General features: G+C 44.6%; 1 protein-coding gene across 3 annotated transcripts in view; it reads left to right on the forward strand.

Annotated features, from left to right (window-relative positions):
• Positions 1-25,458, forward strand: part of LOC306783490 (partitioning defective 3 homolog B-like) — a 164,182-nt gene that overhangs the window by 69,465 nt on the left and 69,259 nt on the right. For 2 of the 3 annotated variants that reach the window (XM_079277159.1, XM_079277158.1), the window contains 6 exons: positions 2,824-2,959; positions 7,028-7,133; positions 7,277-7,374; positions 10,273-10,317; positions 19,216-19,434; positions 21,859-22,081. In XM_079277159.1, coding sequence (XP_079133285.1) covers positions 2,824-2,959; positions 7,028-7,133; positions 7,277-7,374; positions 10,273-10,317; positions 19,216-19,434; positions 21,859-22,081 — 827 coding nt within the window. The remainder of the gene's footprint in view (positions 1-2,823; positions 2,960-7,027; positions 7,134-7,276; positions 7,375-10,272; positions 10,318-19,215; positions 19,435-21,858; positions 22,082-25,458) is intronic. The other variant, XM_079277160.1, reaches the window with a different exon arrangement.

Genomic DNA, 25,458 nt, shown 5'->3' on the forward strand with positions numbered 1-25,458 from the left:
CGTCTGTAGACACAAAGCAGAATAGTGCTGAACACACAGAGCATGCGCGGTCGGAGCGGTTTGAATGGATGCCTAAAGATGAAACACTGCATTAAATGCACTCTTAATAGACTTCAATGTCTCTTTATTGTCAGAATGTAGGTTAGGACACCCGCTGTGAGAATGAGCGCACATGCTCGCCTCTCTCACTTCACTAAGACCAAAACAAACATGCGTGCTTCTTTTATCTCCATGCTGTATCTCCTATCCCCTCTTTTGGCTTTGACTAAAGCATCTTTTCTTTATTTTTTTCTTTGCCGTCTCCTGGCTCTGACTTCTAGCCCTTCCTTTCATTCTTCACATACTCGACACTAGTCTCCCTTCTCTTACTAGCAGCAGCGAAAGAGCATTTACACTTCAGCTATTCAGATGTTCTGTTTCTTTGTGTGTGTGTGTGTGTGTGTGTGTGTGTGTGCGCGCGCGCGAGTGTTCTTCACTCAGCTGTGTCTCCTTCTTTCTAAGCTTTTCAGCTGATGCCTTTTACACGGCTCTGTAGAATGTTTGTACAAACCTTTGCTCAAACAAAGCACGGCTGTTGGCTCAAGTGTGAATCCCTTTGAATGGCCGACTGGTGGTGGGAAAAAAAATAGCTGCATCCTCAAATCACCCTGCATGATATGCTCTCACTCCATCACAAACAGTGTTTAGGTGTATGGGTCTCAGCCCATAAGAACCCACAGAGGATATAAAACAGACTCAATTTGACTCCTGGTGGAGAATTCTGAAAGGTTCCACTTGGAACCGTTTCAGAGGGTTCGACCTACAACCCAACATAAAGGGTTATACTTAGAATCATCTTGGAAAGGTTCCAACCAGAACCCCCTATGAGAGGTTCTGCAGAGAACCCTTCTCAGGTCTAGTAGTTTCACCCAGAACCTCTCTGGAGGTTAAATCCACAACCATTCCACCTTCCAAGAGGGCTAACAAGAACCCACCCAGGAAGTGCCAAGAACCCTTTTATATCCCCGGGGTTTCATCTAGAACCCACCCAGGAAGTTCTCTCAAGAACCTTTTTATATCCCCAGGGTTTCATCTAGAACCCACCCAGGAAGTTCTCTCAAGAACCTTTTTATGTCCCCAGGGTTTCATCTAGAGCCCTCGAGGACCAGGCAGATGTGGAGGTGCAGTACAACCCACAACAATCATGGTTCACAGTTTTTGTGGGCCGGGTTATGCACGTTCCCCTTAACACCTATACTTACCGAACTTCTTCTTCCATAAAGGGTTCTTTGGGTGAAAAGTGTTATTCATGGGACCCTTAAGGTCTCTTGAAAACCACTTTCTTCAAATATAGGTTCATCAGAGAACCTCAGCCCTTAAGGAAGAAGCTGTTAAGAACCCTCATTTCTAAGAATGTAATCACTGTAACTGCCTTTCATTGACGTTAATGATTTGGGCAAAAAAAGTAGCAATGCCTTGCAGTATACAGCGATGGAGTTCAATAGCACGCGAGCTACAGCCTCTTTCAAAGCTCAGCATGATTACCGTCATGAGGGCAGGATTTATTGTGAGCTTGTTGTATTGAACTGCATTAGTTTCAGGTAATTATGCCGAATAATACCGAGCACATTTGTGCATTTAGTGGTGTGCTTTGGGCTTGCAGGGCCTGTCAATAGCTTGATGGTGAAAGCTGTTAGCAACATCAAAGAGTTGCATCCATGTTTCCCTCTTTTTTTCTTCGGAGTGGAAAAGAAAGGATAACAAGAGAGGAAGATAAAGGCAGATAGATAAGAGACTGTACCTTAAAAGCCTTTTGGGGTTTCAGTATTGATGCTTTTAACATTTCAGAAGTGGACCACTTTACGTTTTCTTTCCCCCCTCTGATCTTTTTCTTCTTCTTCTTTTTCTCCTCTTGTTCTTCTCACTGTATTCATCCTCAGCCAGCTCGCTCTAATCTCTCACTTTAGGCAGCTGCTCTTTTCATTCAGTAACTATCCAAACACCCCCTTTATCTGCGATAAGTACGGCTCTACACAGGTTCCATGCTCCTCAGCACCAGCGCTTTGGCTGTCGCAATCCCTGGATTTCTAACTTTGTTACACGTAAAGGCTTTTCCTGTCTATTTTACATAACTGTGGATCCTTTCCCAGTGATTTATATCACATCAAAGCCTAGATTCACTATACTGTATATTTAACTGTTCAGTTTGTTCCTTTGATTGATTCGATTTATAAATTATTCCGATTTTAAGAGGTTAACATCGTTACATAGAAAATATATAACACGTGTAATGTATGCGAGGCGTCCAGCTGAAGCTTTATTTAAAGTCCCGTCCGGAGTAAAATCGGCTTCAGGGTAATGTATTGCAGACATGTTTGACTGTATCTCAAAACAATGTTTGCCACACACACAGCAAGCAGTGCTAAAGACAGTTACACAACCCGATGGGCCGTGGGAAATGGGTTCCCCTCCTGCAACCTTGATCCTCCACTGTCTTTTAAATGTCTCCCTGGTTCTCCTCTTTAATCTACCTCCTCGACATCAAATTGTGTTTGAATAGACGGCTACAGAGCCCTCGCTCACTGCTCGGGCTCATCGCTCCGTTTAAATCCACATGAAAACACAAAAGGTTCAAAGATGCATTAAAAGGAACCGTAATTTCCCCAAACTATCAAACGTTTCATCAACATGCTTTTTATGTTTGTATGACATCAATTCAGGTTTTTAGTAAAATAATTGCGGCTGCTTTTAGAAATGGGGTCGTCGGTAGCCGTCCCTGACCATTGTGTGCCTGTATGAGAGGCGTTTTGATTGTAGGTAGTGTTTGTGTCCTCCCTGTTTCAGGATCAACACGGAGTATCACCCAATCGCTCATTTGACAGCTCCTCTGGTCTGTCGGGCCCGGTGGGTCCAGTGAACGGCCTGACGAACGGCCCCAGTCACTCTCCCATGGTGAACAACACTCTCTATGCATCTAATGGTGAGTTCTTCTCATCGGGCAGGAAAAAAGGCTTCTCTACAAACGCATTTTTTCAATACTTCAAACTAAGGTATTTAGAAACTGGTATCAGAACCAAACCTCAGGTGTTGTATTGGACTTCTACCTCTACTTTCAGGGCTGTTTCTACTTGAGGCGGTGGTAGAGATGGCCAGACTTTACTGGGAGAACCCTGCATGCTTTCACAAAAACGCTCACCACTAATTGCTTGTTTCTGATACATTTTCACCCTACACACACACACACACACACACACACACACACACGTGTATGTGACAGTGTAGAAAAGCTACACAGGCACAATTCCCCCCTATTAAACCGTTCCCTACATTTTGAAGAAGTGGAAGTTGAATCCAGCTGATTGTGACCCTGTTACTTATCTGATTGAACCTGAACATGATTCACTTTTCTATTATTGTGTTTTTCTGTTGTTGTTGTTGTTGTTTGCTATTGAAGCAGCATCAAAGGTGGGCATATCATTTGCAATAAGTTCAGCAAAGCACTGAATACGTTTCATCATCATGAAAAACAAACAATGTCTGCAAGATAAGACAAACTAAAAACAAACAAAACGGATACGATCGCCATCTACACGGCATCCTTACTTAGAGACTATTTTCCATTTAATTTCCCTCCCTGCTTCTGTTTCCCTCTCATCTTTCTCAAGGTGGTTCTGTTTGTTCGTTGTTGCTCGGTTTGGCCTGTTATGAAGAGTTATTTCTGTTCCTGCTTCATATAGCTCTATCTCGCTAACTCAATCTGTTCCCACTCCTATATCATCTGTGTGTGTGTGTGTGTTAGCTCTATACATGCTTGTGTTGTCCTCCCTGTTTGTATCTTCCTGTATGTGTTCCGGTTTGCTTAAAAAGTGTGTGTATCTTTGCATATTTGTTTCCGAATTATATCTCAGCCTGTTTAGAAATGAGTTGATGGCTGCCGTGTGTGTGTGTGTGTGTGCGTGTGTGTTGGTTCGGGGATTGTTGGCCAGTTTCAAACGGTGTTGTTTTTGTGTGTGTACTCTGAATCTGGTAAACAGCTCTGACCTTGAATACACTTTGCTGTTCAAATTCACCTCCACCACGGTTTGATTTACATACACGTGTGTGTGTGTGTGTGTGTGCGTGTGCGTGTGTGCGTGTCATACAGTAAGCTCTGTGAGTTGTTGCGGTGCAGACGTTATCGGTTTGAGCACTTGCCAGTATTTCATTCTCCTAATGAACTATTTCACACAGTGAATCCATTTTATTTGGCACCGGAGTCCAAATGAAAACGAAGAAATGATTTTCTTGCACCGATGTGTGCTTTTGCAGAAGAATAAATTGAGTTTAATGATTTCCTACAATATGTATTTATGCAGATGTGTGATATTTGCATTTATAGATCAGCCTCTTTATCTCTCATCCATTGCTGCATCTCATTCCGTCTGCTGCCGTGATTCTTCCTCTCGCTCACTTTTCCCTTTTCTCAGCACTTTGTCTCTCTGTATCCCCCCCCCCCCCCCCCTGTCTCTGGAGAGTTAATCTACTTGATGGGATGAACTAAAATAAAATACAGTTTTAGTCTAGCTTCAAATATTCCATCTTCCCCAATTTTGTCAATGAAGCACATTGTCTTTGTCCTCATTTAATAAGAGTGTATGCATTTTTAATAAAGGAGCACTTTCTACACATCAACAGTTGAATAAGTTTCCTCGTCATGCTGGTGCTACTCAACTTATACAAACACGTTTATAATATCTCTAATATCTGCATGAGCTGGGAGACTACTTCATGTTATTAACTAAATGCTACGAACCTGAGATGTAGAGTTTGGAAGACATTTATTTGCGGTCAGGAAAAGTGGAATTGAGGATAGCATCAGTTTGCATTATGGGACATGTGGGATCTAGTGTTTTTGGGCCACATGAGTAACCTTGTGAAACAAGTGGTGAGGCTCAGGCAACACAACTACTTGACACACTGGTTCCCCCGCAGAGAGGAGGGAGATAGTACGGAGGAGATGGGGAGTAAGCGAGAGAGAGAGAGACACACGTTGTAGACTAATACAGATGGAAGGAAGAGTTGAGGATTCATATATCTGCTATTGATCTACTATCCACACAACAAATGCCTTTTTCACTTCAAAGAGTGGGAGTCAGTGAGAACAGATTTGTGTGTGAGTGTGTGAGTGAGAGTGAGGTGAAAGAAGAATGTGTTTTTGACAGTTCCGCTGATTAAGGTGCCTGCAGTGAGGAGGAGGGAGGAAGTTTAGAAGAAAAAAGAAAAGGCTGGAAACTGAGTGGGAGATAAAATGATTTATGGGAGATCTGAAAGGAGAGATGAATGACAGCCCAAATATCAGATTGCAAGAATGGGACCAGAAGCAAAATAAAGCAGGTGATTAGTGTCGAGGGAGGGAGAGAGAGAGAGAGATGAGAGGAAGTGATATCTTCAGACGCGGCTGTTTTCCTCTCCAGCTCCGGCGTCTTCACTTTCAGTCGCACGTGCGGATGCAAGCACATACAGAGGACACACTGCTCGTGCAATACCAGCGAGCATGTGTTGTGTGGCAGCTATGCACTCTAGAAGTGATGACTGTATGCAAATTGTGCTTGGGTTGGATTGTGTGTCTGCGTATCAGGCTGTCATAGACTCGTTTATCAAGCAGACACAGCCGTATCACTGAGCTACATCTGCAGCCATACTGCTGCACGTCGCCGTGCGCCTTTTCATCCTCTTTCCGCTCCCTTTGTTTCCACCCTCAGCCGACTGCTTATCGCTCGGTCCATCTCACTCTGTCTCTCTCTAGCTTTTATTCTCAAGACCTTTTGTCAGTGAAGCTCTCGAAATAGTTGCGGTTTAACCCCCTTTTTGAAACACGTCCTCACTCGAAGCACTGCTGCCGCTTTCCTTCACCCATGTGCTCCGTCTCAGTCCTGTGAAACGCTCCAGCTGACACTGTTGTTTGTAAGAGTGCCGGCCAACTGTTTTTGGATTGGCCAGAACGGCTCTAAACGAGCTCATGCCGAGCCTATTTAATCTGAACTGCAGTGTACTGAGACTGTTTCCAGGTTACGTAACTCTAGTGTTACTTTCTCTATAAAATAACACTAGAAAGGCAGCAAATTATTACCTTTTGCTCACATTTCTACCGTTATCTTTGCTAAATGAGATATACGAAGTTGATGCCAAAAGTCTGAAAATGTGATTGTGCTTGTTTATCTCACAGTACCGCAGTAAACAAAAAGACGCAGTTAATCCATCCCACAGACGCTTGTGAACAACACGCATTTTAAGATTATTTTTCGGGCATTTAATGCCACTATTTGATGGCGATAGAGCAGAGAGACAGGAAATGAGAGACGGGGAAATGTAGCCAACGGTTGAATGATTTGAGCTGTCGATTTTCTGTTCAGAGGATCGTGCGCTCTACCCACTCTGCACAGTTCCACTTGGCCATAGATAGGAGCTCACAGCTGAGGGTAGCAGTAGCATTGATTTACATTTCGATACGTTCACGCTCTATTCTTTATAAACGAGTACTGGGCGACGGTAAATTATAATATTGTCATGAAGTGTTCGAATGTAATTTGTAAAATGAAAAAACTAAATCTGTCCACAGCAAGATACATTCTTTTGTTTATTACCATTGTATCAAATTGGGTATCGAGAATTGTGTAATTTTTTGGGGAAGGATAACTTCTGCTAAATCTCTGGTGACGTGACATCCCGATGCGTGAAGACAAACTGAGCGTGTGAAGACAGAGAAGTCCTCCTGGCCTGGAAGAAGAAGAGTCGCGTACTAAATACGCTCATCAGTGTCAAGGAAGTGTATTCTATTGTATTGTGGGGATTTGCTGGGTGTTAAAAACACGCTTAGCTTATGAATGGACGGTGTAGAAATGGGTTTTGCTGTCGGAGAAATATCGGTATTTACTGTCACCAAAATGAATTCAAGCTAATCACGGCTGCTGTGGTCCAGAAAGGACGAGCTCGGTTGTTGAAAACGTTCCTGATTTGCTTCGTCACGTCGCCGCGTCTCAATGCAGACTTGTGTTGTTTTGCTTTTCAGCGACCGATGGCAGTTATTCTTACATGGACGAGGAAGAGGAGGGGGAGCTGTACGGACACGAAACAGAGTTCAGCGGCTCGGCCCAACACTCCTATCTACAGGAAAGGTGTGTGCGCTTGTGTTTTCTATTGTCAGTCACCATACGCAAACATGAATTATTAACCAGAACAAATGATACAAGTGGAAGAAGTAGCGTTGAGTCGTAGCAATGAAAATTAAACGAATAACCGCCGACTCGATTTGTTTCAGAGATAACCGGCACACCTCCAGCCCGGCCCAGCCCCAGTGTCCTACCCAGAACCAGAGCCAGTTCCAGCACGTGAAAGCCTCGAAGAGCATGGACCTGGGTACGACTCAGAACCAGCAGCACACTGATGGGGAGACCTTTTCTGTTCATCTGCTCTGCATGGTGGCTGCATGCATCTCATCCTCACAGAAACTTAAATATATCCCCGCCGATGCATGGCTGCTACACCGACGGCATGATCCCCCCCAAAGCCACATGCAGACATGTAAAACCACACACATACAGCTACACATGCAGGTGGGGAACCAGTCATGCCTGCTGCATGATTTCTGAAAGTGGAGAGGCAGTTGATTTCCTCTGTGACTACCGCAGCTGATTTTACTGTTGGTCAAACTGTGACACTTCTTACATCGACAGTTACACAACTTCTCCCTCTCTTACTATATCCAGTCTAAATGTCAGTGAGAATGCGTTGCACTTTGTGGAGGATTCTAATTCAGCTTCATTTTGGTCTTTTATTTATGCAAAAAAAAGACTAAGAATCACCTGTTGCTCTCTGATTACTGATATTCTGACGCGAGGGCTCAGTGACATTTCAGTGATTGTTAAAAACGTCAACATTATAAATATGTCTGGTATATGAGCAGTTGTGTCTGCGCTAATGCAGACATCTGTTTAATATGACAGCGGATGGCGCAGCACAACAAAAGCATATTGTTTCAAATGTCAGTTCTCCTCCTCAAGCTGGTTCCACCGCCAGACGTGTGTGTGTCTGTGTGTGTGTGTGTGTGTGTGTGTGTGTGTGTGTGTGTGTGTGTGTGTGTGTGTGTGTGTGTGTGTGTGTGTGTGTGTGTGTGTGTGTGTGTGTGTGTGTGTGTGTGTGTGTGTGTGTGTTGTGAGGGAGAACATTCGACAGAAGAGCTGGAGACCAGCTGAATAGCACAGACATCCATGAATATAAGAGTGGCGGTCTGTGCTGTATGTCTGTACATTATCCCCTTTTGTATTTTACACACTTGAACTTCAGTAAATGTGTGACAAACAAATTAGGATTTAATTTGTGATTACTCGAATGACATATGTTTTCATTAGCAGTAATAACAGCTTAGTAACAAGTGTCTCTCTCGCTTTCTTTTGTTTCTTTATTGACCGCAGAGCAACAAGATTCATCTGTGGTTAACGTGATGTTTTACATCCAGAAATAGTTTTGAGGGGAGGACCTGACATCTCTGGGGGACAAATCTTTTCCCTTTGGACCAGCCTGAAATCCTCTTGGAGCCCCCTGGGCTGTGCTTCTTTTTTCCCAGCCTGTCAGCTCAAAGTTCAGGGCAACAGATTGCTCACACGTCACAAACGAGACAAGAGTGCTGGAAGCTCGGAAAGTGGTCACAAGTTTACACTTAAAAAAAGTACCCAAAGCTCATTTAGATTTTACTTTCATTATGAAGGTTCCATCAAAAAACATATTGACATCAGCCTTCGATTAATAACACAGTGGGCCTTTTCTCAGCGGCCACAAGGGCCGCTACACCACCAAGCCGCCGATTATGAGAACTACATTTTGAAATATGAGGATCAGTGCTGTTTGGGCATCAGTCCAACGTGTGTGTTGGCTGTTGTGTTTGTGTTTTTGTAAAAAAAAGAAAGAACGCATTGTCAGCATTTCATTTGTGGGCCAGTTACTTCATTTCATTTTTTATTTAATCTGTCCTGATTTCATTGCCAGCCCAATTAAACATTTAAGTATAATTTAAGATTGGTTCCAAATGATGAACTCCCTCTCTGGCTCCTCCCGCTGTATCCGTCTTTGTCTCTTTTTCTTTTTGTCTCTCTGCCTTCACCTCTGTCGGTGTTTGTCCCTCTCTGTGTCTCTAGGTTTCATTTCACGGGTTTTATTCATGCTTTTTTTACAGCAAATGTGAACAGAACGACGTCAGCTCTCTAACTCAGTTCGGGGAAAAAGCTATGACGGTTTCATTTGATTTAATAAAAACACATTTTGTGCTAGTAATCACATTAGTTCAAACTTCATTTTTTGAAAAAGTGACAGCCCTAGTGTGCGTGTAGCCCTGACTAATATCATGCCTCCGTGTGCGTCACACACGTGGCATCTGCTGATCTGCTAACGTAGGCATACACACACACACACACACACACACACACACACACACACAGTGATCCACAAGCTAGCAGGCTGCTGAAGCAGTCCTGTTGATTCACCGCAGACAGATGCCGTCAGACACACACACGTAGCTTGAATTACACTCTCGGCTTGGTTTTCATTCGACAACTATTTGCTGAGAGAAGTCATGTTACTGCTTGGTCTTTGTGGTCTTGAGTGTGTGTGTGTGTGTGTGTGTGTGTGTAGTTGAGTGCTACCAGTCCATGTGCTCCTTGTTGGCATTGGTCTCCTTTGTGGCTTTAGGAAGCAAAAGTGAGACTGTGGGAGAGGCAGAAAGTGAAAAGGAGGATTAACAAGGAGCAATGATGGTGAGAACGGTGATCAAAGGAGGGAAAGAAGGAGGAGAAATCGCTGTAACTGAAGGACAAGTGAAAACATTGGGAAGAGAAGTGAGGGTAAAGGGTGAGAGGGAGAGATTGAGTGGCTAAAAGAGAAAGGGAAGAAGGGAGGGGGGATGACAAATGAAGTGAGAGAGAAGAGAGGAAGGGAAATGACTTCAGTAGCAGTGAATCTGCAACATCACAGGCGAAAAGAGCAGCCACCCCGCCATCTCGTGAAACAAGACAGAAAGAATAACAGAGAAGGATCGAGGGAGGGAGAGGCTGAGGAGAGGGAGGGAGGGAGGGAGGGAGGGAGGAATGCAACAAGATCAGAAGTTAGAGAGATAAGGGACACGTGGACAGCAGTTTGATGTTTGCACGTTTGACAAGTCTGGCACATGAAATTATGAATGCAGAAGTGACGAGATGGGAGGAATCCATACAGCAATGGTGAGAGTGCATGCATGTGTGTTGACATGTGTTCCTTTTGTTTCAGTGGCGGACGAGAGCAACGTCGGATCACTGGCTGCAAACTCTGCAGGTATGGCAAATACACACACCCTCTAACACGGCACATCATCAGTGGCAAAGACATAGAGGGACACACACACATTTACAAAGTGCTGCCGAATTCTCAAGGAAAGGGTGTTGTCCAAAGATAAGAAAAGGATGATGACGAGCAAAAGAAAGCAGAACAGTAAGAAAAAGAAATAATGAAAGTTGTTGCACTGAAGTAAGAAAAGTAAGATGGTACACTTTCACTCGGCAACGTGTCTTTAAGTTGATAACGTATGAATGTGCTTTAGGGCACACTAAGTTGCTGAATGAATTGCATTATGGGTCCGGCCCCAATATCATAAAATACGACAAAAAACAACAAAGAAAAAGCATACACGGAATACATTTTATATTATTCAAGAAACAAGTGGTTCTTTATCTTTAAAAAATAAATAAATAATGTGAGCAATCAAAACAACCTCATCATCACTCTGTGTTTGAAGTCACTCCATTATTTACCATGTTCCCGCCTCTTTTCTTCCCCCTCTCCAGTTGCTTTTACATTTCCTCCTGCATCCCTCCTTCTCTGTCTCCTATACACTTGACTCCTATATCGCTCCTTCCAGAAATATCTCCATTTTCTGGAAGTGCAAATGAAAGTAAGGTTTGCAGAAAGAGTGGCGCGAGAGAGAGTGAAGAGAAGGGCGATACTACGGCTACTTCTTAAAGACACTCATGGACGGGCTTGTTCTCAAGGGTACGACAGGGAAATAAATCCGAATTAGAGAGGACACTCTCATCTTAAAGGAAAGGGACACAGAGATGAGTGATGCTTCAAAACATCTCATCTTAGCCTGCACACACACTTTTATTTTTCACTCTGCATTTTACGTCCCCCTATTCCATCTGGAGCTCCTTGACCGTGAGAGCACTCAACCTCATTCCACTCCGTGTGTCTTGCTGCGTGCCACGTTATTGTTGTCCATCAGTCCACATTCTGCTGTATCGACTTTTATGTGCCAGGTCCAGAACCATTGTCAAGGGAGCAGGAAAGGTGATATGGGGAGCGTAAAAGACAAGATATGGAAAGAATGAAGGCGAGGGGTTTGAACACTTATTTTATTGGAGTGAACCCATAATAAAACAAAAAGGCCTTTTATCTTCTGACAGCTGAAAAGATTGGGGGAAACTTCTTTTTTTTTTTCCTTTTGGGTTTCTCGTCTGGGCTTTGTAGCTAAAGTGTAACGACTCCACACCGTGTTCTGCGTGAGCCAAAGCTCGGGACAGCGGTTAAATGTGTTCTTGACAAGATACAGTGATGTAAAAAGGGAAGGCAGGGGAACATCTCGCACATAAGAGGATTACTTCAGAGGGACTGAAATGGTAAACATGGAGAGGTAAAGAAGAAACTCACGTCATAGATCATGTTGCATATTCCTACAGCTTCTTTCCTTTTGATTGACAGCAAACTGCATCCTGTTGTTGTCAGATTTGATTTGTCGACATCGGCATGGCTCTGTCCGCTGTCAGAAAACTGCCAAAAGGAAAGACCCTGAACAATGTACAGTTAAAAAATGAAATCTGTCTCATTGTCAATGACTTCCCTTCGTATCTTCTCTCAGATCACCGAAATGTATTTAGAAATATCCACCAAGTGAACTAAACTACGTTTAAATGTTAAATACAGGGACAAGACAGGTTCTCAATGTCTGGTGTTTCAGGGTCTTTTTTTCCAGACTTTGTTATTATTATTTTTTATTTCTCTATCTTTTCCCTGTACCTGTTGCTTGTCAACGTGTCTCCTGTTTTACAAGGCCACAGAGCCCAGAGAGCTGTTAAAGAGAGTGTGTGCCTGGCAAGCGTGAGACTTCATTCCAACCCACTTTCCTCCGCTCTAATGTATTTTTTATATCTTATAAAGACGACAGACAGCTGCATGGACTTTGGTCGAGAGAGGGGCGGGGTCCTGGCAAGTGGGGACTTTAAAGACAATGACTTCTGGGAAAGGTTTTTTTTACTTCCAGCAATGGTCTTTCCCTCCACATCCCAAGAAACCACTATCCGACTGCACCGCAACCACACACACACACACACACACACACACGGAACTATTACCGTTAGGGTAATGTTATGGTAATAGAAAGTCTCCATCATCCTGTGGAAAATGTGAACCTTGGAAGATTTCATATTATATTGTAATTTTGCAGAATCTGAGATGACCGAAATGGGAGACCATTTTATATAGTGTGTGTGTGTGTGTGTGTGTGTGTGTGTGTGTGTGTGTGTGTGTGTGTGTGTGTGTGTGTGTGTAAACCCTCTCTGAAAATGAGCAGGTTTGTGTGACTGAGTGTGTTTTTGTGACTAAATGCATTTCCCGAGTGCAGAGGCTGCAGCTGAGCGGATTTTTCAAACTCCCCTCAGTAAACTAACAAAAAGGAAACATGCTTGTCACTCACATACTGCATTAATACTAACACAGAATAAGAAATTGTGCGTGTGGCTTTGTGGTCGCACATGTCTCACGCCTCTGTGGTGGCACAGAGGAACCAGAGCTCAAACGTTACAGTAATGAATCAAATCAGCTGTGGAAGTTAGAAACACGTGAAATACAGTCAGAGCAATGGAAGAGATGGAAGAGAATAAGACATCATTCAAGTCACTGTCATAACGTTCAGGATACATTCAGTACACTTGAAGATGTATATATGTATCGGTCCGTATTGTTCTTGAGTTGAGACTCATTCTCTCCTGAAGCCACTTCAAATAAGACTTTGCTGACGGGACATAAAACAAGCGGTTGCAGCGGCGTTTCTTTCACCGGGTTTTCCTTTGGCGACGGGGACTACTCCAAGCTCTGTGTGTGTGTGTGTGTGTGTTGGTGTGCGAATGTCTTCAGTTATGCCCTTCTTAAATGTGTGTGAGCGTGTAACAGTTGCACCGGTCCTGCAGGCGCTTCCACTGGTAAAATGCTCTCATGTTGTGAAATGATTCGTCTGTACTTGTGAGTAAACTGGTGTTACGAAAATACTCAACAGTCAAAATGCTCGTCTGCTTCTGTTGAAGTTTTCAGTTTGAATGCGTTTGTATTGCTGTATGGCACTCTCTCTCTCTCTCTCTCTCTCTCTCTCTCTCTCGCTCTCGCTCTCTCTGACACACACACACACACAGTCTCTCGCTCTCTCTCTTCCTTGCCAACGCCATTCAGGCTTAGATGCTGACAAACAGGCTGAGGAGCTTAGAACGAACAGCATCTCTGTGTGTGTGTGTGTGTGTGTGTGTGTGTGTGTGTGTTGGTGTGATGCCCAGACAGGTCTGAATCTCTCCCTCGTGGAACTTTGACTTTGACTACGACAGTCACACACGGACAAGACTCTGCCAACAACTGTGTCTTTAGAGAGCCACATCCCCCCCCCCCTCTCTCTCTCTCTCTCTCTCTCTCGCTCTCTCTCTCTCTCTCTCTTCATTCCTCTCCCGTTCCTTTGCTTCTCTGTATCACCCCCTCATTGTGTCCCCGTCTCTCTGGCTCTCGCAGACTTTGCTGTGGATTTAACCTGAAAGCCACCTTGTTGGGCTGATGTGGATTGATGGATTGATTTGTCCGCGTGGCTTTGTGCATGTGTGCGGACACGACTCCTTCGCTGCTAGACGCACACACACACAAACAGCTGAACTAAGCAATCCCTGCTTCTCCATCCTTTCTGCCTTCATACTTCACTTAGTGTGAATCTCTGTGTGCTTGATCTTGAATACCTTTTGCTGGTGCATGTGTTTTCGTCTGTACTCTGTCAGATGTGTTTAGCGCACGCTGGCGGTTGATCGTCTTGGTGTGTACTCTGGGCTGCCCCTCTCGTATATTGAATGCCCTCTGACCCCTCTCCATCTCCCGCAGTAAGCCAATAAAGGTGAGCAGTAATCAGGAGATGGTCAGCGCTGTTGCTTCTTGCTGGTACAGCCATTCGTCTCCATCAGGCTGTAGACACTGATCACTGACATGTACTGAACTGTACATTGTATGATGCATGAGAGCGAGAGAGAGACATTTGTTTCTGTCCTGGACTCATCAGTTAAATTCCCTTTGATGGATTCATTTTGGAAGAGTTGTGATGTTTGTGGAAAGAGTGTGTGTGTGTGTACAAGAAATATACTGTTTCCTGTAACTGTAGTACACATCTCAAGCTACACGACACTGCATGTACTCTGAATGTGTACATTCCCGTGCACTCCTGTTTGTCTCTCCAAAATGGGGGCATGACAATAGCCATCTGCTGTAATACACAGACTATGGATAAGAACCTCACACAACCAAAAATCCTACATCCTACATCAGAATATCAATATAGTACGTAGAATATCCGGTTAAGATGCATTATCTGGCTTCAAGATATAGAAAGGACACATTAAATACTGTTGGGAATCAGGACCGGTTCCTTGTTGTTGGGATATTTGCATTACATCTGCTGAGTATTTATTTTTATTTGTTGCTGTTCAGTGCAGCAGCACCTGCAAACCCTAAAGTCAGGGGGAGCAAGTACATACTCACATGAGGCTGAGGAGGCTGTCACATGACTGCACAGTTTATGATGCCCGTTCAATTATTATGGCGCCCTGTGGGATAGCAAAACCTCATTTCATCTGCTGGGAGATTGAAGCACATCACATCACACACACACACACACACACACAGGAATGATCTTCCCTCCACAGCCGTGGATGTGTCACTGCAGATGCAAACCCACTCGTAGACTCTCACGAGTGCACACAGTGTACCTCATATGGATGCGCACACGTTGAGTAATGCACATAATGTTATGTAGAATCCGGTAAATTGTCCTGTGAAACATTCACTGATTGCATAAAAATAATGTTTTTCAAACTCCGGGTCGGAGCGCGAGGGAACTTCCACTGACGGGACGGTGAGAGAAGCCAAAGTCTGTCCTCGCTGAAAAACAAACCAAAGGTCTGGGTGTGTGTGATGCAGAAATTGAGTTGCATCTTCTTATGAGAGCTTCTGAAGTGTGCTTTGGCGGACCAGAAAGAAGTTGGTGCTGTTGTCGAATGTGCTGGCTTTGATGCTGCAGCCTGCTGCCAAGCCGCTCCTTGGTGTAATTTTGACTTTCAAAGTAGCCCATTGCCTTCCTGCCAACGAAATAGCCTTGGGATAGCTTGGCATTTCTCTCCCTTTGTGTTTTGTATTTCATTTTATATTTCTTCTCTCACACTCTCCCCCCTCCCCTATCTATTTGTGACTCCCATCCTCTCTCCTTCACTCACATTCTCAGTCTCTTTGTTTCTCTTTCTATCGCATCCTCTCACGGTGTCTGTTTTTCTCTGCCAAACCCCCTCCCTCAATCTCTCTCTCTCTCTCTCCCCCTCTCACACCCTCTCTCTCTCGCTCCCCCTCCCTCAATCTCTCTCTCTCTAAAAGCAGCTTAATTATATCATCTTACAGTTGGACGGAAGTAATTACATTGATGACACAAATCCTGCTACACACAGCAAAATACTGTGTGCGTGTGTTAGTGTCACGGGAGTTCACAGGTAGGACCCAAACGCAAGACCACAGGAGACAGAAGTCAATGGAAACAGGTTTTATTTAGCCTGACTAAGACAGGAAGGTGTGGAGCCCGTGGTCCGACACCCGAGTGGCAGATCGACGGTGTGAGGCCCGTGGCTCGACACCGGAGGGCTGGCAGCTTGACGGAGTGTGTAGTCCGTGTAACACAAGGAGGGCAGAGCGGCGGCGTGTAATCCGTAGAACACAAGGAGGGCAGAGCGGCGGAGTGTAATCCGTAGAACACAAGGAGGGCAGAGGATGCCACGGGGTTGAAGCGGGTGAAAGACGGTACGACCTGACAACCCCAGACTGCAGGACCAGAGTTTATATAGAGACAGGGGACTCATTAGTGGGCCCTGAGTCTGGTGTGTCAGGCTGCAGGAGGAGATCGGCTGGAGTGTCCTCAGCTGTGCACAATCAAGGGTGTGGCCATGGGAGGTGTCTGGAGGCAGAGGACAACACAGAGCACATGGCACACAATAACAAATGACAGAACACATGAGGAGAGGAGATCAGGGGAAACACACAACGGGTCAGACAGGGATCCTGGATCCTGACAGTTAGAGTATGTAGATGGATGCGCATCACCCAGTGTCTGTGTGCTTGTACATACGTGTGTGTGTGTGTGTGTGTGTGTGTGCCGTTCATTCCCTGATAACACAGCCTAACACCACTAAGCTATTTATAATACTATTTATTTCGTCCTACTCGGGGGTCACAGTGTGCGTACACCAGTGTGTTCAATCGCCCTCAAACCTTGTAGATCCCCAGTGGAAGACGAACCTGCCTGCTTACACTGAACACGAATGGCTGACATCACACGCGACCTTTCATATGGAATGTATTAATCAGGAGAAAGCAATGCGTGACTAAACACGGACCAATCGAAGCATGCCTTTGGAGCCTAAGTATGGCGGATTACGGATTCATTGTAGCTGAAATAGGAACGTCAGAGGCTGGTTTAACTTTGAGGTCGCCTCTGTTTTGAGAGTGTTGTTGGCAACTGCAAACATGTTGGCTTGAAGAGTCTTCTGATTAGAGAAGGAATAATACATCAAACACAATCCTGGACAATTAATGTGGAGTTTTTCATGCTGTCGGTGGCCTCGGCTCAAATGTTACTGGCAGCTCTAATCCGCTGCCCTCAGAGTTTTCAAACAGCGGATCATCTATTTAGAATACACGCCACTCTCAGCCCCAGAATAGACTATTTCTTTTTTCTTTTTTGCATATGGCATGTCTCTTAAAATACATTTTCTTCTAAGATTGAAGAGCCTGCTGTGCTCTTTGGCCAAGCATCTAATCACGTTCTGGCTGCGTCCTGCTTCAGGCTGATGGCCACAGTCCTGGTAAGCTTCTGGAATTATTAAGCCGGTCACCAGTAGTCATAACAAACACAGACGCTTCCATGCAGATGTGTTACATGTTATAATGAAGTTAGTAACACCCTGTAGTACCCTGGGACATATATGAAAAAGCTCAGCAGACCCTGTTGACCTTGATTTATCTTTTTTGATCAAGATGGGGAGAAGAAAAGGTCTCGTTACAGAGAAGAATGCTGTGGAGGCTTTGCTACTGTAGATACTGGGCTTGAATTTGATTACATCTCCTTCACTTTTGACATGCTGTGGGAGGAAAAGTGAGTATTTCCCTGATGGTACATAGAAACCCTGCTCTTCCTGTTCTTTTGGCGAACAAGAAGTTAAATCGCAAAGTAGCCAGAGTTTAGAAATGACATCCCCGCTCTGTGTGGGACGGATCTAGACTTGATTCATAGATGCATACTGGGATGGATGGTGCTGTTTTTGTGACAGAACACCATGACTTACAGTTGGTGCTACTCATCTCATATCGGTTAACTCCACCAAAAAAGCTCCAGAATCAGACGAGTCTCAGGTTTGAGTCCATGTCGATCCATCACACAGCGCCTGTATTGTGTTTACCTCTCATTATGTATCTGAATGTCACGCACACCGTGCTTATGGATGGGTGTGTCACATGTCACGGCCCTCGTCCGTCTCCGAGCAGCAGACTTACATTATGTACGTGCATTCATTCTCTGCACGGGATTACTCTTTATGTGTGTGTGTGTGTTTGGTTAATGGTTGTTTAAATAGATGTGGAAGTCACATCAGCCCTCTCATCTACTCTTTGAGAAAAACATACACATACACACACACACACACACACACACACACACACACACACACACACACACACACACACACACACAGAGGAGCTGTGTGTATAGAGAATCATTAGCTAAAGTGATGCAGGTTTAGCTATCATGAATCACAGTGGCATCATATCGACAAGCCAGAGCCAGCAAGGCATCCAAAGTGTGTGTGTGTGTGTGTGTGTGTGTGTGTGTAAGGATTACCAGTATTTTGAGCTGGCAGCGAGCCCAGCCTTTCTCCCTTCCTCCCCATTTCTCTCTGCCACCGTGGTATTCCCCTGAGGAAACTTAATTTGCTCTCTTCCTGTCGTTGCTCCTCTCCTCCCCCCTTTTTCTCCCCATCTTGCCCACCATCAGTGTCTCCCCTGTTTGAGGTGTCACACAGTGACATACCAAATTGGAAGCACACATTACCTCCGCTCCCTCTTTTGTCTTACAATCTGCAATCCTCACAAGAGGTGGAAGCCTGACAGTGGGCTTGAGGCTGAACCTGATCCAACTTCAGCACTCAGCATGTCATTAGCTTCGGCTGGGTCTCTGCAGCAGGATGCCATTAATCCCTAGATAGTCTGCGTTAAGCAATGTTTTTTTACACCACTTGTGCACTTTACGTACTGTTGCACTGCTGCTTCTTTACCTTAAATACCTCCACCATTGCTTCCTCTCATCCGTCCTCCTCCACATCATCCCTTCTGCTGGATCCCTCCCTCCCTCCCTCAGTAATATCTCTCGCGGTATACTTGTGATGATGGATGGAGAACCAGCAACAGTGAAGCACACCTCACATCCATCACAAACTCAACGACGGCATAGTTAACTGCATCACTGCTCTCCAGAGGTCAGCCATGTCTCTCTGCCTCCGAGCCACTGTCTCCACAGGCTTTTTAAACCAATCAGAGCAAAGCACAGCAAGGTAAACCTGTTTGATCAGACCTGGAGTAAAAAGGCACTCCTCTGTCTACATGCTGAACAGGTGGTTTGTCTTCTGTTTGTAGCAGTATATTTGATAGCAGTAACACATTCATGGACATTTTAGTTAATTATGTTCAATAAAATATTGATAATAATCGTCGTTTTGATGATCTCAAAACCCCAAAACCATACCATACCAAGTCCCCTGTAGCAGCAGCCAAGCAAAGCAACCTGCCATGGCATATCTCTTACCCTTTGTCTCCGTCTCTGTCTTCTTTCCTGTGTCTCTCTGTGTCCAGCAGCTCCATCGACTCCTGTGGAACTCGGCCCCACCCTCGGCCTGAAGAAGTCCAGCTCCTTGGAGAGTCTCCAGACGGCCATGTCAGAGGTTAACAGAAAGAACGAACTCCTCCCCTTCCATCGACCTCGCCCAAATATGGTCAGAGGAAGAGGCTGCAACGAGAGCTTCCGAGCAGCAATCGATAAGTCCTACGATGGGCCGCCTGAAGAAGATGAAGGTAAGGGATGGAGGGTGTCAGTCCGTTAAGATGGGGTGTGTGTGTGTGTGTGTGTGTGTGTGTGTGTGTGTGTGTGTGTGTGTGTGTGTGTGCGCGTGTGTGTGTGCGTGCGTTTTGGGTACAAAAATAAGATCCTAACAATTATTACTTTTTTTACATTTAATAAAAAAATGTAAACATTCAACAGTTCTACCAACATAGAAGAAAAGCATTTGACTAATTCTTCGTGAGAGCTGTTTTAAGATACACACTTTATCGCTATTTCACACTGAAACTTTTAAACATGTCTCATGTCTCTCAGTGACGTCCCAGTAGCTGTTTTTCTGTTGACAATGCAAAAATGTGTAGCTCATACATCTTTAGTGCCTCAACATGGATTTCTCTCTCATGGCGATTGATGAATACTCATTGCTTATTTTCAGTGTGTTCCCCGATAACCACCTCGGCTACTGTTTCAAAAAGCCGCGAGTGATCTCAGCGCAGCTCAAGACCGCTGTCAAATCTCATTCGTTCAGTGACGAACAACCCAGAGCGTTGGCCAGCAAAGCACGACTCGGGCATTGCCAGAAGAACACCATGACTCAAAGTGTCAACACGTATGAAGCTAAGCAGCAGCGTTGCCTTTTCAACACGTGATTCAATTCAGATCTGAGCTTTTAGCTTTAAATATTTATCCAGGAGCTGAATGGTGGCTTCTTGTTTTTTGTTGTTTTTTTCACCGGGAGGTGCGGTTCAATTCCCAGCTGTGTTATTAGCAGCGAGCTCTTATCAGTCACCACTAGAGTAATGAGTCGGCTGTTTCAGATCACTACATTCACACAGGATAGGACTAATAGGGCATGTCAACACCACACACACACACACACACGCAGTGGCCGCATCTGTCACCGTCTTTCTAAATGTTCAGCACTTCCAGAGCTGCTGTTAATTGACAGGAAACAGTTCTCTGCGGCGCCCTGAGGATCCCTGTCTTTCCTTCTCTGCTTCTCACTGCTCGTACCTTTGCTTGGGCTTAAACGGTGTCTTCACTTCAGTGTTAATGTAAATGCTTCTCAGCTACTATTTGTCCGTTTTTGACTGAGTGGTAGACTGCTGGTGATCAGGAAGGCAACCATCGCTAACATTGTGACAGTGAATATTTAGTCGGGGGTGCATGAGTAGCTGATGTATTGTGTGGGTTCCGAGCTAACTGCAGCGCTTCACAGTTTCCAGTGAATTTAGTTGTCAAGAGGACGATTCAACGGAGGCTTTGAGTCATTGGCTTTGATGTCTCATGTCAGCTGGGATGGATTATAGAGCTAAATGGCTCTTTCTGTCTCTCTCGCTCTCTGTCTTGTTTTTTATAAATACACTTCTTATGTCTCCTTATTCACACACCGTACCGACAATCAGTCGTAAGCAGAATATGAGGCGCATGGTTCAAATATGTCACAGCATCAATGTTGGCTGAATTTCTTCTGTTGTCGTTGGAAATGACTACTGACAGGTTGCTGCACCCCGACAGTATCTACAGTTAACTGAGAAAAACTAAAAAGAAACGTTTTATAGGGATATCTGCTGCGGTCATATTCAGTTTTTAACTCTTTAAGGGAAAACTAACCAGGTCTGACACAAGCATGAAGCCGGGCCTCTGCAGACAAACACACACGCACACACACACACGCAGGCACGCACGCACACACACACACACACACACACACACGCACACACAATTACAATACCATTCTGTTGTTAGACAGCCTTTGTAATTACGTCTGAAGTGAATGTCTACACAAGTTTAAATCTCAATTGAAGTAACTAATTTGGTTTGTTTATTTTATAAAATCTGACAAGTGGTCTCCGTGTGTGTGTGTGTGTGTGTGTGTGTGTGTGTGTGTGTGTGTGATCATTGTAATTCAAGACCAGGCCTCCAGTCTGTCGCAGAAGTAATGAGGCATCAAAGTTTACGCTTTAAACGTCTTCTCTGTCTTATTTCTAATTATCGCACTGTAACGTTAATAAAGCAGCCACGGAGGTGTTGAGGAGGAAAAGCTCAACATGATGTGCTTCTGCGTACGTTAGCTCTTCAGTTGTGTACATCGTTGTTTTTCTTTTTGTTTGTATGCTTGTGTCATATCTGAATCTGATCCGTCGTGTTGTTTTAATCAGGCTTTCACTGATACATCTTTCATTAGGTTTAGCACTTCCATGACGCATCTCATTGGTAATGCTAGTTTACAAAGAGTCTATTACATCACCTTAAAGTCATCCATCCACAGTTGATCATTTGACTGTCTTTGTGTAAACATTTGATTTAAATCTAACAAAATGGTGAAAGTGGACACAGCACAGTGCAATCACTTTCTTTAACTTTAACTTTTGCTGCTCTATAAAACACTCCCTCTAATCCCAATCTTTCTTGTCCTCTTCTTCTATTCCCTCTAGATGACGGTTCGGAGCCCAGTTCAGGCCGGGACACCCCTGCAAGTAGTTCATCCCATCAGGGATTGGGGGATCGGACAGAAGAGAAAAGCAAAAAAGACAAGAAAAAGAAACCGAAAACCAAGAAGAAGGACAAGAATAAGGGGAAAGGAAAGGAGAAGAAGAAAGCAGAGGAGCCTGAGGAGACGGAGAAGAAGAGCAAGAAAATAGGCTTTGGCCTGCTGAGGTAAGTAACCGTGTGTGTGTGTGTGTGTGTGTGTGTGTGTGTGTGTGTGTGTGTGTGTGTGTGTGTGTGTGTGTGTGAAAGAGCAGGTGAGATGATTATTGTCGTCGTAAGCATGCGTTTGTGGTCAAACGCTAGACTCCCATCTATCCCGCATGTCATAAACTATTTCTAGTGTGTGTTTGAGGCTCATTTTGTGTTATATGAACATCATATCCAAATACAATGTTTGTTACAAGCTGTCTTAATCTTTTTTCTTTTAAAAATAACCGTAAAAGCTTGAAATTAAAGGTTGAAATTCACATTGACAGCAATCAATGAATCAAACCCACTGGCTGCCTGCACGCTCTCTGTCCGTGCACGAACTGCGAGTCCTCCACGAGCTGCTAGCTTGACAGCTGTGAGTGCGAACAATATCCATGATCATTGTTTACATTCGTAATGGTAATGTTGGGCGAGCGCTTTGGAGAAAGTCACGAAATCAGACTAATGGCGTCCGTCATCTACAAAAACCTTTTTGAGTTGTTTTTTTTCCCACCATCTCTGCTCACCTCATGTGTTCACTCTATATCAGACTGAAATAAACCTTACACGTGCACACTGAGGTCTTTTTTCTCCCCCTCCATGAAACACTATCTCATGTTCACAGACACACAAAGACCACTCTGAGAGCGGTGCCCCAATTTCCTTAAGAGGTGGTGCAAATTATCTGCCAGAACTATTTCACGTGATTAACTTTAAACACTATATCTTCTGAATGGGGCATTCAAGCAGACGCACAGCATGAATGGGGCGAAGTGTTTCACTCAACGACTTGTACTTTCCACCTTAATTGCTACCTAACATCAGGTTGCTTCTGAAAAGGGGGGTTTCACGTGACCATCACATCGATTCGGATCTTAAGAAAAACACTTGCATGCAATTTGATTCTGGAGAATTCGGCCGCTGCCCTTCAAAACACCCCGACTAAAGCGGTCTGTGTGAGCCAGAACACAGAGAAACACTTCCAGATCTCAAAGTCCGATTGTACCGCAAAGATTATATCTCGGAATTGCACGTTATTTAAAGCGAAATATTACGCAATTAGAGTAATACGCACTAATTGTGCTTGATTTAATAGGTTCTGTGCTGTTTTCTTTGAAAGTCTCCACCTACTTCTTCACCTCTTTTCCACCTGGTTCTCCTCATTCCCACCCCAGTGTGCTTTTGCCTCTAGGTTCAGTCGTTAGTAAGAAGTGTTCTGATGGAGAGCAAAGGTATTTCTGTGATGTCTTAGTCGTGCGGTTGAGAGTGTAAATACTCTTTATACCTGAGCCTGTTTGTAATTGACGGGTGTGTCCTGATTTCTATCAGTGAAATCCATCCACACTGGAGACAGGTCTGTGGACTACTGCGGGTCAAGTTGTTTTGTGGTTTGTTGTATGGTGTTAGCATAGACCGATATGCAAGGTATATGTACAACCAATGGACCATCTATGGCACCGTGTGATGTATTTCTATCAATGCACAGATTACACACCTGAGGGTCTCGATCATTCCCTCTCCTCCTCCGTCTTTCCCCGCGATGCTCTGACAGCTCTGACTGAAGCTCCTGAAGATATTTTTCCTTTTTTACCTCCTTCACACTGTCTTACCATCTTAGCAATGTTTTAAGTGCTTCAGAGTTCAGGGAAGGTGACGCCCAATCCCTTCGTTCCATGTTCATCCGTCTCTCCTCCACCATGTGTTATTATGGCCCGGGCAGCCTATACAGCACACTGGAGGAATATCTCCAGTTTAATCTAACCGAGCCTTCCCTCTATGCACCTATCCTTCCTTCCATCCGTCCTTTCAACTCACCAGTAATTCCCCCATCACGGCTCGCCTTAAGTGCCTTAAGAAACCACATAATACACCCGAGGATATTTTAGACCTTTCCTCTACACCCCATCTCTCATCACCATAAGAGGGCCTTGATTAGAGCCCGGAGATAATCTCTCCCTTTATCTCCTCTCTCTCAATCGAGACATATTTCTGTAACCTCTCTCTCTCTCTTTTCACACCCCCAACCCCCATAATCTTTGCACTATTTGAATTTTTTTTCCTCTCTGGTCTGCTCCCTCCAGCTCCCTATCTGCATTTGATTGCCTGTAATGGAGGTAGACTGAAAAGGCAAATTGGTGCTATTCAGTACAGTTCAATCTGCAGTACAGCGGCCACGCTGCTGATTTGTCATATTCATCTGAGGCCGGCTTTGATTGGCCTAATGGTCTGGAGGAGAGGAGGTGTGGGACGCTCAACCTTACTCCAGGGTGTGTGCTTCTACTGTAGTAAATGTGAATGTACCTCATTGGCTTGTTTCACACGTTTGAAACACAAGATCTCTTCACCACATGCTGCATTCTGATTCTATGCACCGACTGCAAAGACACACTTTGGCATTATTGCTATGACGTTAATAGTACGTTTGTCTCTTGTGAAAAGAGGGAGGGACTGGAAGTGTAGAGAAGTTGAATGTAATCTCTGTAATGTGCCATTCGCTCTGTTGACCCGGACATTAGAGTCAGACGGTGAGAGTTTGTTTAGAATGCCCTTTAAAGTGGACAGCTTGCTCGTTCACTCTGTCATCTGAACTGCTGCCACCTGCCAATCAGTCATGCCGATCATCTGTATGTGTGTGTGTGTGTGTGTGTGTGGGGACGATGGTGACCATCCTACCGTCATGAATAATCATGTGGTGATAAAACATGATTGGTCACACCGTCAGATGGTTGTCATACAGCTGGCACGCAGTTGCTGTGAATGTGTGTGTGTGTGTGTGTGTGTTTCCAAAATGTCTGCAGTCGTGTGACACTTCCCTCTTCGCTCAGACCCGTTGAGGTCGATATTGAAACATTCTGAATATGCATCTTTCACACATACACACGCACCTTCAACCGCAGCTCACCGCTCTACGAACACGATCGACGTGGCTTCACAGCGTGCTTTCAGAGTACGGGGGGGGTGTGTGTGTCTGTGTGTGTGTGTGTGTGTGTGTACAGATAGGAATGTGGTAATCTATGAGGTGAGACTGCGAACGTGAAAGGTCTTTGAGAACCAAAGAGGGACAGTGCGTCATGTTTATGCGATTGTTCATGTGTGTTGTGAAGTATCTGTGCATGCTGTTCATTTTCAGATTTCAAATGGTGTGAATTTATGAGAATCGATGGTAATTAATGCAGGGTTGCCAGCTCGGCTGTAATCGAAGCGTGGCTGTACTCGCCTCCCTTTCCTGTGTGCGTGTCTCTTGTGTCTCACATGTTTACTGACCGTCGAATAAATGATGTGCTTACAAAAGAAAATGCGTGAAGGTATTTTGCCCGAGCAGAACTTCAAACTCAAAGAGCAACATAATCTGAAAA

This window comes from Melanostigma gelatinosum, assembly GCF_949748355.1.
Source record: "Melanostigma gelatinosum genome assembly, chromosome: 10".
NCBI lineage: Eukaryota > Metazoa > Chordata > Actinopteri > Perciformes > Zoarcidae > Melanostigma > Melanostigma gelatinosum.